The 19,295-nt window shown below is 40.0% G+C and overlaps 1 protein-coding gene across 1 annotated transcript in view; it reads left to right on the forward strand.

The window, feature by feature from the left end:
• Nucleotides 1-17,464, forward strand: part of LOC134211085 (puromycin-sensitive aminopeptidase) — a 34,827-nt gene extending 17,363 nt beyond the window's left edge. Inside the window, exons 3-5 of the mRNA XM_062687683.1 lie at nucleotides 14,536-16,173; nucleotides 16,293-16,570; nucleotides 16,637-17,464. Coding sequence (XP_062543667.1) covers nucleotides 14,536-16,173; nucleotides 16,293-16,570; nucleotides 16,637-17,186 — 2,466 coding nt within the window. The 3' untranslated portion in view covers nucleotides 17,187-17,464. The remainder of the gene's footprint in view (nucleotides 1-14,535; nucleotides 16,174-16,292; nucleotides 16,571-16,636) is intronic.
• The last annotated feature ends 1,831 nt before the right edge of the window (nucleotides 17,465-19,295 follow it).

The raw sequence follows: 19,295 nt of genomic DNA on the forward strand, positions 1-19,295 counted from the left end.
TAGCATGAAGATGGCAAAGGTACGAAGCAACGATGAAAAAGCTATCATGCAAACATTTTTTTTCTCGGAAATGATATTATAACTATCTTTGTCTCTTCGATATTTGAATAGCTACCTACCTATTCATTTTAAGGGTTATAAAATTGGTCTCAACGTCATTATTTTATTGCAAAAAAGTGTTCAATTTCTTAAAGCTTTCTTGTGTATGAACATTTTGGGTTCAATCAAAGAGAAAACACAAACCTTGAACGTTATAATTTCATAGCTATAATACGTAACATAACATTTTGATCAACTCTGCGAAACTCTATAAGTTTCGCTGAGTAAAAAAGGCTACTCATATCTCTCCTTGCAAATCAGCTCATTCCGTGTTGAGGTGTCATGCCAATTGCTGTTCTTGTGGGTGTTGCTCATTGATATTTATTTGCTTTTACAAATAGTCAAAGCGACTATTTCAATCTCTATACTCAACTTGCATTATAGTGAATATATCCACTCAAAGCTCACAACAGTTAATCGAACATGTACTGTCGACCTACCTTTCTATTCTGCACTGCTAACTTGTGCAAGCATACCGAAATGTAGCAAATTCAGGAGTCGGATAGACTTGAAAGGCCAATCGCGAATTGACTTGGGGTGCGCGCGATGCTCCCGCTTCGCAGCTGTTGTTGTAGAAATATTTACCGTTGAATGGCCCAAGCAGACCGCACAACGATATAGTCACTGTAATATAGACTGACGGATACACATCATACAAATCATATCTTTTCATATTTTGCAGCAAATCACTGTGATAATTTATGAATTACAACTTACTCCAGTTACTATGCATATTAACATTTTAAACATTTTCGTTGTTTGAGAAACAAATTGGATCTCGTTTTTCTCTCCCCCAGACTGTAGTAAAATATGACCATAAACAGCGAACGTGCCTGCCGCAAGCGACGCCTTTGATTTCAGTTGGACAGGGGCAGGGGCTAGTGGTACGTGCCATATTGCGATTCTCAGGCTTTCTTTTTTCCAGAGAATAGTGGTTTAGAAATGTTTTTTTTTTGCATTTTTACTTACAGACTATTCAGACATCAAGTTCTATTATATAGAGTAGCTTTATGACAAATTTCATACATCTGATTTCTATATTATAATACCACTTTTAAGATAAAGATTTTAACCTTAATAGCCTATTAGGCTTGAATTTTAAATAAGTTTGAAATATGATGTATTACTTCATCTCATACAGATCTCATCAAGATGAATACATTACTAGGTGCTCCAATCTGCCAATCTGCGGATGGTTTGGTAAACTATTGAAAATATTAGGATCTATCTCTCTAAAGTGGCTTTCATGATATTTCTGTTATGCTTCTCTTATTACTTCTTATAATGCACAAGGTATCAGAATTGATTAAAATTCATTTTTGTTTTCAAGGCATCCGAATTTTTCGATTTTCCGAAGTTTTATCATTGTTATCCACAGAGACGAATTGAGCTCAATCACGTTTCAACAATTTGAAATTGAAATAAAATAGAATCTTTCTTAGTTTACAGTAAATTGTGTTATCCACATTATAGAACAATGCGGTGTTAAATAATCATATCATATAAGTAATAGTAATCAATGTTATGAAGTTAAGAAAAATTCAAATAATTGCCATTTCGAGCAACCGTGTGATGTTGTAACATTACTAACGGAATTCGGTCTGCAGCAATGATCATCGCTCGACGGCGGTGGCGGCGGTGCGCACCTGGATTATAACGTATTACATTACACAACCGCTCATAAACTATATCACTGTTTTGGTTTTACTCGTGCCATATATGTTGTAATGCATAATCGTGAGAACAGTCAAGGCATGTTCAGATAATTTTAATTTTCATTCGAGCCATATTTTTCTGGTCAAATTTATTTCATATTATTTCATGCATAATTAAAACTTCTGATCTAAATGTAGAAGATTGTTGTTGGATTCTCTGGATTGGAATTATTATCTCTACATACAATTCTACATTATTTTTGTACTACTGCTAAAATGCAAAATTAGGTAAAGATCGTTTCTCCGCTTTGTAAGCTTATTTTATTGGCATCCTGCTTGTTTCTAGCCCACGACTGTACAATGCAATTATATTTAATAATCTGCACTGCTTACACTCTACTCGTGCACGAGTCGTATTGGAATATTTTATCAGGCTCAGCAAATTATTTATTTTGACTGCGCTATCTTTTCTGTATAAGTTTATTCATTTTTGTTTAAGTTTATAACTTTTGCTGTATGCGTTAGTAGGCTGATATTATGCCTTGGATTCTGTCCATACTCCACCGTTAGTTGATGCATAAAACCAATCTTACAATTTTGAGCTTGAGCGTGAACTTGATGGCCGTACATTTCGTAGTTGCTACTCCGTGATTGATCAGAACAATCGTAATTGCGCAGGGAACCAATGGATGGAGCTTGGGAGTTGTTTTTCAACCGCAATGTGCACAGTCCGAGAGCTCTAAACCAGAGTGTATGTAATTAAGAGTGGCGTCACTGTCAGAATTGGAACAAAATTCAATGTTCCAATCAAGCAAGAGACCTGTCAAATGCGGCACATGGCGCCACTATTAACCTTCTGTCTGTGCTCAAAAAAACTTACGTTGTCTGTGCTCTGGGGTCAAATTGACCCCAAATTGAAATTGCTATAACTTTCTTAATGTTTGACCGATTTTGGATTTTTGGGGCTGTTTCGAAAGATAATTTAATCATCTTTCAGGTCGTTACCAAAGATTGACTTTTGGTGGGCGGGTACATCGCGGGGAGGGGTTTTAGTGAACAAGGGTACAAAAATAGTGATTTTTCATGAATATATTATTTATATCCGAAAATCCTACCCATTTTGAACCGCACCTTTATAAAAAAGGTTATATAGGAAGGTGTGTGCTTTGGGATGAGGCGTTGATAAGTTTAGAACTTGGCCGCCAGGTGGTGGTATATTTGAATTCATCATTTTAGACTACTCAAGTAATTCCGATATAAAGAATTCTCCTCAGTGTAAATATTCTTACCGCACAAATTTAAAATTTGTTAAAATGGCGTCTTGATCAAAGGTCGTCTAGTGGGAATGGACTGTCTTGTGACGGAAGTAATAATTGGGAATTTTACAAATAGGCGGAAAATTTGCTGATCTTTGGTTACGCATGTAGACCCAAAGGCCTTAATTCCGGGGTTTTCTTGGATGACCTAAAACATATTCTGTGAACACATTCTATTATTTGCAGCATCGCTGAAACAGGTTGAATACAAAGAAAACTTTTGATGAACTCTACCACAACATTCATGTTTGTCAAAAATGCTACAAACCAAAATACATCAGATCTCACATGAAACAATATACTCAAATATAACAGCTCACTAGCGCCGCATCTTGGAACAAGTGCTCATTATATTGAGCACCGCTTTGTAGTCCTGAACATGCTGAACAATGTTGCCGAATACAACTTGGGTAAAGGTATGAGGGATCTCAAGCTAAAGCAATATTTCAAACATGCAAGAATATTGCAAGTACACTAGCGCCGCCTGTTTGTAAATTTCCTAATTATTTATTCCGTCACATGATAGACCATTCCTACCAGACGAACTTTTTAAAGACGTCATCTTTACAAATCTCAAATTTGTGCGATAAGAATATTTACAATGAGGAAAATTCCATACATCGGAATTACTTGAGTAGTCTAGAATAATGAATTCAAATATACCACCACCTAGCGATCAAGCTCTAAACTAATCAATGACTCATGTCAAAGCACACGCCTTCCTGTATAACCTTTTTGAAAAGGTGCAGTTCAAAATGGGTAGGATATTCTGATATAAGTAAAATAAGCATGAAAAATCACTGTTATTGTACCCTTTTTTACGAAAACCCCTCCCCGCTATGTACCCGCCCACCTATAATCAATCTTTGGTAACGACCTGAAAGATGATTAAATTATCTTTCGAAACAGCCCCAAAAATCCAAAATTGGTCAAACATTAAGAAAGTTATAGCAATTTCAATTTGGGGTCAATTTGACCCCAGAGCACAGACAACGTAAGTTTTTTGAAAAAAGTACACTGTAGCGCATATTTTCAAGATTTTTCAAGCGAATTTGCACCTAGGAGACAGATCTCGGCGAGTTTTATCAAACTACCAAAAATTAGGAGAATCGGTTGAAAACTAAAAAAATGGCAGCCACTCAAATTGGCCTGGGGTCATATTGACCCCAGAGCACAGACAAAAGGTTAATTACATACACTCTGCTCTAAACTATTCAATGGTCAAAAACTGCAAGCCGAGAACACCTCTGCACTTACTACGAGTTCATGCGGCATTTTGTTGGAATTTTGGAGCATAGGTTGATATGCAGATGTGATATGAACGAAATTATTTTTCTATTTAGGTGCAGGAAACGAGCTTTTCCGTTAATTTCTAATTCTAACTGAATGCTATGTTGAAGTTATACTGCCCACAATCGCAAATTTGTCCCAATTGAATAAGAAATACAGCGAAGATAGTAATGATATGCGATCATAGGTAGTACAGTTCAGGATAGAAACGGTACGGGACTCTGTTTCCAGTTCTAGAGTGCTGGAACATTAGGAGCTTAGAAAGATACAAAGTAGGAAAATGGAACGAGCCGGGGATTGAATCCACGACTTCCTGCGTATGATGCGAACGAGCTACAAAAGAGAACCAACGGAAAAGCTTTATTTTTGTCGGATATAATCGTAACAAAGATCCGAAAAATTTTGTCAGCAACAAAAAAGAAGACAATTTTGCCCTCCACCCCTCCGACTCAGTCCAGCCTTTTACCGTCTCCGCTCATCACAGTCGTTCCGGCCCTGCTGTCGGAAGCGGGCAGAGGGTCTTCCAACAACTCGAATACGGCGAAGAACCTAACTGTTGTTACGACTACGCGGATTTCGCGGTTTTCGCGGATTTACATAACGATTTTAGGGCTTCGCGCGGATTTGGCGCGGATTTAGTTCTAGCTGAAAATTTAACAAATAGGGGAACTGCTCATTGAATTCTCGCTAAACTTTTAAAAGGGCCTAAGTAAATTTTTTTCATGAATTAATTTGAATACAGCAATCAATAGCTTCCACGTTGTTCTGTAGATTGCGCTATAAAAATGTTACTTAGGTCCTTTTGAAAAGTTAAACGAGAATTTATACCATGTACCCAAATCAATACCATTCGAAAACAAGGAATTGGTGCACAAATTGTTTTATTTCTCATTTTTGTGATTTTTTCGAGTAGTAAACACGTCGGTTAACGACAAAACACGACACAAATTGAGCCTAAATAGCCTATTTTGCGAATGTTATTGATATAGGAACATGTTATTAATAATGGAACAGATACACTATAATGCTAGAACTTAGGATGTTTATTTGAAAATTAGTTTTATGTCTATCTAGATGGGCTTTATTTTCGTTAGCAAATGTTGTTGAGAACAAAATTTACGTTTTAAGTCAATTACTCACATTATTTTTCGGATATTTAGAACTCACAGGCCCTTTTCAAATGCCATGGTTACATTCTTGAGCATTCATTAAACAAATGTTATGAGGAGAGGGGTGCCACTTGTTGTTGTGTGGCCACTAGCTCGCCCAGCTCTACGGCGAACCCAGTATCCAGAAGGTAGCTAAATCCGCAAGAGTACGATGGTAGGACATGTTGCAAGAATGCCGGACAGCCACCTCGCAAAGATGGTGTTCGCTTCCGATCCGGCAGGAATAAGACGGCGTGGAGCACAGCGGCGAGGTGGGCAGACCAGGTGGAGGAAACTTCATCTATTCAAACCGGAAATATCTGTTCGTTGCCTGAATATAAGACAATACTCCGTAGAAAATGGTTTTCGATTTCCTTGGACTTTGAATTGTGCCTTCGACAAAAAAATCTTTATAGTGGTATTTTTACCGAGTGTTTAATTAAATATAAGCTCAATAATACATTTACAATAAAAGAGGAAACCAAGGACAAGTTATAATTGCAAGAGACTAATAAAAAAGCCGGAGAGAAAGGGGGATGTGTGGGACGAGACAGCCCTGTTGTATACCACTCTATATTATATGCTGTTTATGCCGTCGTGGTGTTGGTGACGAGCAAGCAGCCAAGCATCGTCCTCCCTCAGTCAGAGTCCAACAGTGATCCGAGTAAGGCGATACCTTCGCCGAGTGCAATAAAGCGCAATGGGTGATTTCCTGGCGCAGCAGCAAGCTACACAGTTGTCATTTTTAAACCATTCTAAAGCATGACATGTACATCCGAGATATGTGTCAGTTTCTGATTGATTATCGTAAAAGGAACCACATAGCATGATACAGGGGAACTGTTCGGCACTTCATCTCATAGCTCTCTTTTTCATCCCATCAAAAACTCAGCAATTAATGGGATTTAGATTTGTTTATTATTTTTGTGATTTTTTCTCAGCAGTGAGCACGCAAGTTAGCAAAAAGAAGTGACGCGATTGGTGCTCTATTTCTTTGTTTTGCGATGAGATGAAGATATGTTCAGTGAGATGAAAAATGGAACAGTTCATATTATTTTTCGAATGTTTTTTCGTCAGGAATTCTGATATAGTGTTGAACATTTTATATTGCATTCGTAGTATTAATGTAAAACGAATAAGGGTTTATATAACAATTAAAAATACAAAAATGTTCTTTGATTTAATGTAGATGCCTCAGTTAAATAAGTACTTCAGCAGAAATTCGTTCAAACATTAAAATGTAATTTTCAAAAGGTATTTCTGAAAACAAATACCGCAGTTATTCTAGGAGCATTTTTTTTTGCGATATTTTGATGGTTATTTCACAGGAATACTCACCGGAAAATTACGAAACCTCCTGAACATTTTTCACAAGGATTCTATGAGGAATTTAATAAACATATTTACGCAGCCTAAAAAGGATTTCTACTGCCTTTGAAAACCAAAAAAAAAACCAAAAAATATACCAATACCAAAAACTTGAGGAGGAATTTCCGCGGAAATTCTTGGAGTACTGACCACTGAAATTATTGTAAAAAATACGCTGCAATGCCATCTTGAATTTTCGAATCAATTCTCGGAAGGTTATCCACAGAAATTCACCAAAGAATGTCTGCAGAAATTTCCAAACCGTTTTCCACAAGAATTCATGAAGTAAATTCCGAATTTATTTCCGAGAGATTTTTCACAGATTACAGAGAAATATTCTGCAAAAAGTCACGTAGCAATTTCCTCAGAAATTCCTGTAGCGATGATCACAGGAATTTTTTTAAACAATCCTCAAAAACTGCGTCTAGGTTATAACAACAGATTTTCCGGGAGTTTTTTCCGCAGGAAGTCACCAATCAATTTCTGCATGAATGAACAAAGTGATTTCCGCAGGAATCAATGAAGGAATTTTCACATGTTATCTCTGACAATGTTCCAAAGGTTTTATTTTGATGTATTTTCTCGAATTTATGACAATATTCCCGAATGAATCTCCATTTTATTTCCCAGAAGAGCTTTTGCAAGAATATCCGGAAGAATTTCCACAGACATTCTCAAAAAAATTTCCTATACAATTTTGGAATGACTTCTGCAGAAGTAAACAAATCCCAGAGTACTAACCGTATAAATTTCCGGAATGAATGTGTACATGATTGATGAATTTCTGCAGGATTTTTTGCAGATATTCTTGGAGATTCTAGTTGAAATTCTAGTAAAAATTTCACAGGAATTCTTGCAGCCAAATTACGAAAAAATGGGTGTTAAAAATGTAAATTGGCGGAATTTCCTACATGAACCCCTAGGCAAACTTTTCACAATAATTGAAGTAGGACTTTACGCAGAAATTCCGGACTAATATTTGCTGGAGTTTGCGTTAATTATTCTACAAAATTCCCGAATAAATTTCTGTTGGTTTTGCTCAATTATGCGGTAACCAAAATTGATATTTCACGTATATTTGAAAAGCCATTTCTGGGTCGCGCGGAAATGGCGCAGATTTGATTTTAGTCAGCGCGGATTTGGCGTGGAAAATATTTCAGGATATCCATTACAACCCTGATCCGACAGCTCTTCCGAGATATGATATCGCACGACTTGGCTTACCTCTGCATCTTATGCCACATTGCGACGTCATAGTGTTTACTGAAACCTGGCTTGATTCTCAGCCCAGCAGGGTAAATTGGCACAACTTGAGCTTGAGATCCTGGGACTGAATGAAGTCCGTTGGCCAAACTTTGGACAACATAGAGCATCGGCATCGCGGAGTTGGCTTCCTACTAAGCGCTCAGGTACACTCTGCGCTTATGAAGTGGGAACCTATAAGTGAAGGGATAATCGTTGCCAGATTTAGAACACGGATCCGACACCTTACTATAATCCAATGTTATGCGCCAACCGATGCTGCCGATCTGCAAGACAAAGAGAACTTCTACAGTCAAGTCAATGCCGTCGTAGATAGTATTCCGAAGGGTGATATCAAGATCTGTTTGGGCGACTTAATGCGAAGATCGGATCTGACAACTCGAACCATGAGCGCATTATGGGACGAAATGGTCTCGGAGAAATGAGCGAAAACGGAGAGCTGTTTGCAGATTTTAGTGATAATAACGACATGGTGATCAGAGGATCGATCTTCCCTCATCGACCGGTTCACAAGGTCACCTGGGTCTTCCGTGACGGCTTTACAGAAAATAAAATCGACCACATTTGCATCAGCCGAAAATGGAAACGGAGCCTTCTTGATGTACGGAATAAACGTAGTGCCGATATCGCATCTGATCATCACCTCCTCATCAGCGAAATACGCCTGCGCATTGCGCGGATTCGGCGGCAGGAGGAGAGAGTTGTACGATGGTTCAACACACGTCGACTGGAAGATGCCACGGTGAAACGGTCCTTCGTTGAAGAACTGCAGACGCGTGCTGCAGATATTCCGGAAGGTGGCCGCGTGGAAGACCAATGGACCGCCAATGCCAATGCCTTTATCGCCACCGGCGAGAACAATCTGGGCGAACTCAGAGAATCCAATGGATCACCGATGAGACTTGGAGAAAGATAGAGGAGCAAAGAGAAGCCAAAGCCGCGATAGAGCGATCAAAAACCAGAGGAGCCAAAGTCTTAGCCCGTCAACGATACTCGGCCCTTGAGAAGGAAGTAATACGCTCATGTCGACGGGACAAGCGAGTGTGGGCAGACTCTCTGGCCGACGAAGGAGAGAGAGCCGCAGCAACCGGGGACATTCGCCTCCTCTACGATATTGCTTTTTGCATTGAAACTTTTCGTTTCGTTTCGTTCGTGAAACCATTGACACTTGTCTTCAGCGACTGCTTCTGCGATAGAGCATTTGTACATTTCATTCACTCATACTTCTATATTGCTGTCAAAATGTGCATTTGACACTAAATTTTCAGCTAAAAGCTCTATTTTTTGACACCGGTGCACTCCTACAACCAATCGTTATCAGTTGTCAAAAAAACAGGAGTACCAACTTGCCCACTATCCCCTTGTCGCCGAGTCTGGCGATGAGTGCTCGGCGCGGAAACCCAAAGGTGGGAATAAAATTTTGGGGCATATGCGCAATATCTCACGATGCTTAAGCGGGGCGAAGATGAATGCAACGATGCCTGTGAAAGACGCGAATGATCAGTTATTGACCGACCCAACTTCGAGCACTTCGAACAACTTTTTCAAGTGCCAGCCAGGCCACCACCACCTCGGCATGATCTACCTAGGATCCGACGTATAACACGCGTCAATACCGAAGCTCCATCACTGCTAGAGATTCAAACAGCCATCCAAAGCATGAAATCGAATAAAGCCCCAGGGGTCGATCGCATATCAGCCGAGATGCTCAAAGCTGACCCCATGACATCCGGTCGACTACTGCATCGTTTATTTCGTAATATCTGGGACACCACAACTTTCCCGGTCGACTGAATGCAAGGTATCTCAGTGAAGGTACTCAAAAAGGGTGACCTGACTGTATGCGATAACTGTATGCGCGAGGCATGATGTTGCTGTGTGACGTTCTCTAAAGTTCTATGCAAAATTATCCTAGCCCGGATTCAGGAGAAGATCGATGCGACTCTCCGGCGGCAGCAGGCCGGATTCCGTGCCGGAAAATCCTGTGTGGACCATATTATTACGCTCCGTATAATTGTGGAGCAGGTCAACGAATTCCAAGGGTCCCTTTACATGGTATTCATTGACTACGAAAAAGCTTTCAACCGTCTCAATCCTCGAGAATATGTGGGGCGCTCTGAGTCGCAAGGGGGTTTCTGAGAAAATCATCGGCCTCATCGAGGCACAGTACGAGGTCTTCTCGTGTCAGCCTTCGAGTTGCCTGATGACGTTGCACTTCTCGCTCAACGACAATCTGATATGCAGAGTAAGCTCAACGACCTTGCCGAGCGCTCCTCTTCGGTAGGCTTAGTAATCAACGTCAACAAAACCAAATCGTTGGATGTAAACACGGCGACCCCCTCCAGTTTCACAGTAGCCGGGCAACCAGTGGAAAATGTTGAATGCTTCCAATATCTTGGTAGCCAAATGGCGTCAGACGGCGGTACCAAGATCGACAAGGGCTGCCTTGCGAGTTTAAAAAACAGGCAGATAAGTGAACGCATCAAAATACGAATTTTCAACTCTAAGGTGAAATCTGTGCTGTTATACGCTAGCGAAACATATTGTGTACCAGTGGAGAACACTCAACGGCTGCAGGTGTTCATCAACGGTACTGCGGTATATAATTCGGGCCTGGTGGCCTCACAACTGGATCTCAAACAACGAACTCCATCGTCGTTGTCACCAGAGGCCGATAGCAACAGAAATTCGGGATCGGAAGATGGGGCTGGGTCGGTCACACTCTACGTAGGGGCGGAAACCAAATCTGTAAACAAGCATTAGACTGGAACCCAGCGAAACACCGCGGCAGAGGCAGACCCAGAGGTTCATGGCGGTGAAGCCTCAATAAAGAAATAAAAAAAGTCGATCGAAATCTAACCTGGCAACAGGTTAAAGCGATAGCTGGGCAACGCTCAGGATGGAGATCTTTCTAGTCGGCCCTTTGCACCACCGGAGGTGTACAAGATCCATAAGTAAAAAAAGTGGCTTGATTCTCGAACTATTTCGAGCTACGTTTTTGGAGCTGGCTACGAAATTTTTCGCTCTGATCGCAACACGGCGAATAGCAGGAAAACTACCGGAGGTGGACTTGTTTTAGTTGACTCCAGATTGAAAGCAAATATGATTGGGAACACCGTTAAACAGCAAGCAAATATGATTGGGAACACCGTTAAACAAGTATGTGTTGAAACTCAGCTTAGTGACATGCAACTATTGCTCTGAGCTTTGAACATCCCTCTGGATCGGACTCGCAACTTGGATCTCATTGACACACATTGTCGATATGTGTCTTCTGGTTGAGAAATGGTGGCACCTTGTAATGAGGTTGTAATTTTGGGCGACTTCAACCTTACGAGCATTGCATTTCCATAAGGCTGCAGTATTACCGACGTGCTATTAATGGGAACAGATTCAAGAATGCGTGTACAACATCATCGACAGGCGTGTCCCGAAAAAGTCCGTTCGATCTGACTATTGGATCCCGTGGATGACGAGTGTTCTCCGGTCGCTGAAAAGGTGTAAGAAGGCTGCACTCGAAGTAACACGAAACACCGTACGTTGCCACTCACATTCCACTATGCCAGACTCAACCACGAATATAAGCGGATCAGTATCATTTCCTACGCTACCAAAGAGGGATACAGCGACGACTAAGGTCTAACCTGAAGTCCTTTTGGAACTACTTAAATGAACAGCGCAAAGAGACTGGATTTCCATCGTCCATGGTATTCAATAGTGAATCTGCAAGCCCCCCAACAAGGTATAAGCAACCTGTTCTCAGCTAAATCCGCCAGTGTGTTTGAAGACGAATAACTATCTGTCGATGTCGTGACCACCGCTGCCAGCAACGTCCCATTAGCGAATCAATCGATCGGTGATATCGAGGTAAATGTCGAAGGTATCTTAGCTATCGAAGGTCGATGTCTTAGCTTACGACATCCCGTAACACGGTAGATCACTTTGACGTAGTGTGTTGCGGTGTAAGATCTACCAAACAGAGCCCTAGCCTAATCCATTTTTCTAGCTAGGGCAATAAGTTGTAGTAATTAAGGATTCATCGTATTTAGTCCTCGCTACCAACAGCAGTCTCAGAAATAAAACGTAATTAATGTTACCTTGCAGACAGTTGAAAGACTCGAATTCCTCTTGTTTGAGGCTAAACTGTATGCAGTGGAAGCAACTTTTCAACCAATTAGTTGAAAAACCTCGGTACCCGGTCCTAGGCTGAACTGACTGCTGGAAAAATCGAGTTAGGGGTTTAAATACGTTCTAACTCTTCTTGAACTGGTGAACAACGGTAGTGAGAGGAACACACGGAAGTTCTTATTACTGAACAAATTGTCTTGCTTGAAATGGTCTTTTAGACAGAGCAAAATCCCGGGTTTTAAGAGTTTCACTGATGATATTCTAGAAGCAAGACAAGGATGTGGCTAGGGCTCCGATGCATGGACAAAAACAGTATTACTGTTCTGTTTTCCAAAGAAAGGATTGATTTCCTATTGATAAGAGGCGCGCCTTCAATGGGATTGCTCTCTATGAAGGGTCTAAATAGCGGGACCTTGTCATAGTGGTCTTGAGAAAACAAAATAACAACTGTATCGAAACCGATACTGCATTGCTTCTCAATAGCACTGGAGTAATTCGACATGCACTTAAACACTAAGGATACGGGTAACGCTACAATAGATCTAATAATTGGTCGCAGTGGCACACCCGAACAGGAAAAAAACGACTTCATCTAAGCCTGGTCCTGACGGTATTCTATCGATGATTCTCAAAAAGAATATCACCAATCTGCTTGAATCCCTTCTCTGTTATTCCAACTCTCGCCCAGCAATACAGCGGCTGCAGTTATGTTTCCGGTCTACAAAAAGGTGAGCAAGCGTGATGTGAACAACTACCGGGGTATCATATCGCTTAGTGCAATATCGAAGCTTTTTGAGTGGCTGAATGCCCACTGCAAACAATATCTATACGCAAACAATACCATATTTTTTTTCGCATCTGCTCAATAGCCGATTACCAATCCCTCCAAAACCATATCACTGTACTGTGTTTGCCAACTGGTGTACTCTGAACTGACTTGTGGTCTACCCGACGAAATGTTCGGTAATTACTTTTTCACGAAAGAAGGAGCCGAGACAGTTTAGTTAGTTTTCTCGACACGACCATCGATCGAGTGCATTGCGTGAAAGATTTGGAAGCTCTTCTGGATTCGCAACTTAAATACATTTACCCAGCACAATATCCTTTGTCGTCATCGATAAAGCGGCCAGAACGCTTGGCTTTGTGTTCAGGGTTGCGAAAAATTTCATCGACATACATTGCACCATGGGCCACGCCGAGAAATTAGGAGGAAAAAAAAATTTTCACCTTGAAGATAATATTTTAGGAACAAAGTGTCTTCAGCAAAGTCAAAGCTTATTTTTTAATCTTTATTTTGAAGTTTGTTGCAATAGGGTCCCACTATATTTTGAGATAATTTTTGTAACTTCTTTATTTCTAATTTTAGCATTGTCCGATGTTCTAGAAAGTTGTTTCTGTTTAGTTTTAAGGCACATTGCTGAAGAAACCATTGTTGTGCGTCGTTTGTGTCATTAGTTATGATAATTTCAAATAATAATGTTAGGGTGACCCTAAAAATCAATATTTTTATTGTAACTTTTTAGTTTTAATTTTTACCAAAGTGACGTCTTCTACAAAGTTTTGGAGCATAAAAAATGCACGTTTTGGTTACATAACCAAGTAAATATATTGGTGGATTGCAGAGTTATTGCCTTTTTTATGAAAAAAAATCCGCCATTTTCAAATTCTTGTATTTTTGAATGGGGAAAATATGGGGATCCATTTCTGTCTGGGTTGGACAGAGGAAGGGCTAAGGATTGCTCTGCATATTTTGGAACTTGTATTTTTGTCCAAAAATACATTGCAATAAATATAACATCTGAGAGTTACGCGTCATTTAACATAATGTCATTTGAACGTATTTTGCCTCTCAAATTGCATATTTACGACAATAATATAATAATATACAAAGTTGAAGGCACATTTATATGATATAAGCTGGCCCCCACATTTATGCAATCGGAAAATTTTCCTAAGGTGTAAAAGAGCCTTGAATATCAATTCTTCTGAGTATCTGAAAAAAAAAGTTCTGGGAAAATTGTACAAATTAATGCCAATGACATTTTACAAAACTGGTTAGCACCATTTAGATGTTCGTTGTATTATAGGATGGGATGGACCACACATTTTAATTATCCTCCTCATTTTTTTTGCAATCCCATCTTTTCTAGGTTGTTCAATAGTTATAGGTATTCGATACAGAGATCACCAATCTTCTAGATACAAATATGAGCAAAAGGGTGCATGTTTATTCATTGAAAATATTTTTGTATTCTCCCATTCTTCCAGATCAGGGCTCCAACAGATCGCATAACACTGAATGCACTGGACCTAGTGATTCCCAAGGCTACCGTCACTTTCGGTCCAGACAAAACGGAACTAACAGCAACGGAAACGAATTTCTGTGCTGATCAAGAAACAGTATGCTTGGTGTTCCCGTCGGAGATTCCTGTTGGCACGGCCCAGCTAGATCTGGAGTTCACCGGCGAGCTTAATGACAAAATGAAGGGCTTCTATCGGAGCAAATACTTTACCCCTTCGGGTGAGGAACGGTTTGCCGGTGTTACACAGTTTGAGGCAACCGACGCGAGACGATGCTTTCCCTGCTGGGACGAGCCCGCGATAAAGGCAACATTTGACATCACTTTAACTGTGCCAAAGGACCGCGTGGCACTGTCCAATATGCCCGTTGTGAATGAAACCGAATCGGACGGTCTGAGGACGCTCAAGTATGAAAGGACGCCAATCATGTCGACCTATCTGGTGGCAGTTGTCGTCGGAGAGTTTGACTACGTGGAAGGAAAATCGAAAGATGGTGTACTGGTAAGAGTGTTTACTCCCGTGGGAAAGAATGAACAAGGGAAGTTTGCACTTGACGTGGCAATCGAAGTGCTGCATTATTATAATTCATATTTCTCGATTGCATATCCACTGCCAAAGATGGATCTGGTTGCAATATCAGATTTTTCCGCTGGTGCCATGGAGAACTGGGGTCTGATAACGTATCGAGAGACTTTCGTATTAGTCGACGCGGAAAATACATCGCTGATACGGAAGCAATCGATTGCATTGACCGTTGCTCATGAAATTGCCCATCAATGGTTTGGAAACCTTGTGACCATGGAATGGTGGACTCATCTATGGCTAAATGAAGGCTACGCCTCATTTGCCGAATTCTTATGCGTTAATAAACTTTTCCCAAAATATTCCATCTGGAATCAGTTCATTACGGATATGTATACCCGTGCCTTAGAATTAGACTGCCTAAAAAATTCTCATCCGATCGAGGTACCAGTAGGACATCCAGCAGAAATTGACGAAATTTTCGATGAGATCAGTTACAACAAGGGAGCTAGTGTAATACGAATGCTCTACCATTATCTCGGAGATGATGACTTCCGCAAAGGAATGAACTTATATCTCACTCGCCACAAGTACAAAAACACCTTCACTGAGGATTTGTGGACAGCTTTCGAGGAAACGAGCAAAAAGCCAGTTGGCAGTATTATGTCCACCTGGATAAAACAAATGGGATTCCCGGTGGTGAAAATACTCTCTTCGGAGCAAAAGGGCAAAACAAGGGTGCTCAAATTGGAGCAGGAAAAGTTTTGTGCAGATGGATGTCAGGCCGAGCAGAAATGCCACTGGAAGATCCCTATCATAATTTCGACTCCGAACTCTCCACATGCACATACATTCATCATGGACAAAGAAACGGTGGAAGTTGTGGTAGACAATGTGGATCCCGCCCATTGGGTTAAGCTAAATCCGGCGTCTATCGGGTACTATCGCACGCAATACAAGGCTGATATGTTGGATAAATTCCTGCCGGAAATCAGTAGTAATAGTATGCAGCCACTGGACCGTTTGGGCCTACTGGATGATCTGTTCGCATTGGTCCAAGCTGGGAGGAGTTCAACAGTTGATGTAAGTGAATAAGCATTAATAGATGGTTTAGCGCATGAAGTAGTTACTCACTGTTCTGAATTTTAGCTAAGTGTCTAATTCCGTTGATATTCCTTAAAACAATCTTAACTATTCAACAGGCATTGAAAGTCATGGATGCGTGCTACAACGAACATGACTATACAGTGTGGTCATCTATTTCCAACTTTCTGTCCAAATTGCAATTGTTGCTGGCGAACTCACAAGCCGAAGAACAGTTCAACCAATATGGAACCCGTCTGTATCGGACTGTTGCAAGCGAACTTGGATGGACAGTGAAACCGGACGAAAATCATTTGGACACACTTCTACGGCCACTTGTTCTTAGCCGGCTAGTGTCGTTCCGTTGTCCTCAAACGGTTGCCGAAGCTAAGGCCAGGTAACTATATCGCTTTTTTAGTTAGAAACTCTGAAAACTGCAATAACCATTTTATAATTATTTTAGGTTTGCAGACCATGCTTCGGGAAAATGCATTCTACCAGCGGATCTACGCAGCACCTGCTACAAAGCAGTACTTCAAAACGGCGATTTGGCTACATTCAACGAGATGCTCCGCCTATATCGGGCAACTGATTTGCACGAGGAGAAGGACCGCATTTCTCGCGCTCTCGGTTCTATTAGCAATGTGGATATTCTACAAAAAGTTATTGAATTCGCTATGTCGAATGAAGTCCGCGCTCAAGATTCAGTATTTGTCATCGTTTCCGTTGCGATCAACCCCAAGGGACGGGACATGACTTGGGATTATTTCAAAAATAATTGGAAAATACTTCTGGATCGTTACGAGGGTGGTTTCCTCTTATCTCGGTTGATTAAATATCTGACAGAGAACTTTTCAACCGAGGAGCGAGCACTTGAGGTCCAACAGTTTTTCAAGGATCATGAATTTCCCGGCACGGAGCGAACTGTGTCGCAATCAATCGAGACAATCCGGTTGAATGTGGCTTGGCTCCAGCGTGATCTGGAGGGAATCAATGCCTATTTGAAGCAATGAGTGCATTTAACGTATAATTATTATACAAAGCATTTCGCAAAAGAAATTTAAAGCCCGTTCATCACATTTAAGTAATTGTTTTGTTGCATGCTTTTTATTTTTTATATAGTTGGTAACCGATTCCGTGCGATAAATGCCAAAGTTTGGCGATAAATCAGTGCCAGTAGAAACAGATAGAGCATTAATCTATACAACGTAGCATAATACATACTTGAGTACTTGAGAAATGTTATAATTTGTCCATAATTTAAGTTGTTTTTATGCTAACATAAGATAAATCTTGATCTAAAAATGGAAGGTAATACACTGTTCTTTTGTTCAACGGATTGATAAGCTAGTGCATGCAGCTTTGCAGAAGGGGCTCATCTGGCCCTTTTAACACATTTTGCCATTTTTTAGACAATGTTAGGAAGTGTTGAACAATGAAATGGAAACAAAAAAAAATCAATCGAAATATGAATAATGATGTTTTTCTTATCTTTAACACCCGAAATTTAATATAGGTAGGTAGGTCATGTTTGGTAGATACCAATTGTCCATGATTAATGATTAAATTAAATGCATTATTTAATTTATATTTCATATCAAAATTTACTTCAATACTAAAAATTTGTAGACAATTTTTCAGTTAGTATTTAATTTAGCAAATTTTATGAAGTTTCGTCATAGAAACAATGGGCCTGGGCGTGAGAATGGGTCAGCGCTCCCACCGGCAGTCTAGAGGTCATAGAGTAGAATCGTTCAAAAAGGTCTCTTATATTTTAGTCTTCTTGCCCTTAGATACATTCAATCTATTCTTCAAGCATTCTAAGTAGTTGAAACAGTGACCCATTCTCACCCCTATTCGACTCATTATGGACCCCTTTTTATACACCTGTAACTTTCTCACATAGCCAAGACACCAATCTTATTTGGAGATAATATAGTTTGATGTAATATTTTCTTAATAACCTTCTAGAGTTTTCTATTTAAATATTCCGTTTGAAGAGGTAATTTAGCTTTTCGGTGCATCTGGGTTAAGACCATTGAGCAGGGATAGTTTTTATTTAGTCAAAGTTTGATTCATTTGATATGATCAAATCGTTTGTCAGATATGGCCAGTGCTATCGGCAGGTGCCTTGCTACAATAGATGGTAGTATCATCATCATCATCAAAGTTTGATTCATTTGCGAACAACTCATAGCAAAAGCTAAATTTATTGAAATGGTTTTTAAAGAGGATTTGTAGCACTATATTATATTCTTCTCACTAGGAGTTGGCTTCATGGTTATCTGGAAGCAGATGAAGCGTGTTATCCGGTGGAAGCCGATAAGCGACCGCATTTGCGTTTTGAGAATGAAGGGCAAATTCTTCAACTATAGCCTGATCAGCATCTATGCCCCAACGGGTCTTCCACGAAGGGCTGAATCACATATGGCTGAAAACTCATAAGGCTGAACACGAAAGGCTGAAAAAGTAAAAATTTCTCATAAGGCTGAAATAACAAAAGGCTGAAACTCGAAAGGCTGAAAAATCGTGAGAAACCAATTTTAGTGCAAGAACTCACATTTGACGTTAATATGGGCACAAACTAAAATAATCTGAAACCTTCTTGCGACTTCTTGTTATCATTCAATTTTTATGTAGAATTCTTATTTTTTAGTCTATACAGCTCAAAAAATGTTGAGGTAACGTATAAGGAACAAGACTTTATTGTTCTTGGTTCTTGTGTTTGGATTTTGATTCTTGCCAAGATTACTTTTATTTTTTATTGTTTATTCTTGATTCTTCTTTCCTTCTCTCTTCTTTTTCCTTCTTTATTCTTCTCTTTTCTTTTTCCTTCTTTATTCCTCCTTCTTTCCTACTCCCTTCTCCCTTTTTTCTTCTTCCTTCTTTTTTATTCCATTTTTTCTTCCTTTTCCTTCTTTCTTCTTCAACCCTTCTTAGCCCTTTCTTCCTGTTTCTTTGTTCCTTCTTCGTCCTACTTTCTTTCTTCTTAGTTCTTCCTCCATAGTTTGTTCCTCTTAATTCCCCCTTCCTTGTTCCTATTTCCTTCTTCTGACTTTCTTATTCCTTCTTTCTTCTTCCTAATTCTTTTTTCTAGTTCCTTTTCCCTTCATTTTTTTTGT

The sequence above is a fragment of the Armigeres subalbatus genome, chromosome 2 (genome assembly GCF_024139115.2).
Source record: "Armigeres subalbatus isolate Guangzhou_Male chromosome 2, GZ_Asu_2, whole genome shotgun sequence".
NCBI classification, from domain to species: domain Eukaryota; kingdom Metazoa; phylum Arthropoda; class Insecta; order Diptera; family Culicidae; genus Armigeres; species Armigeres subalbatus.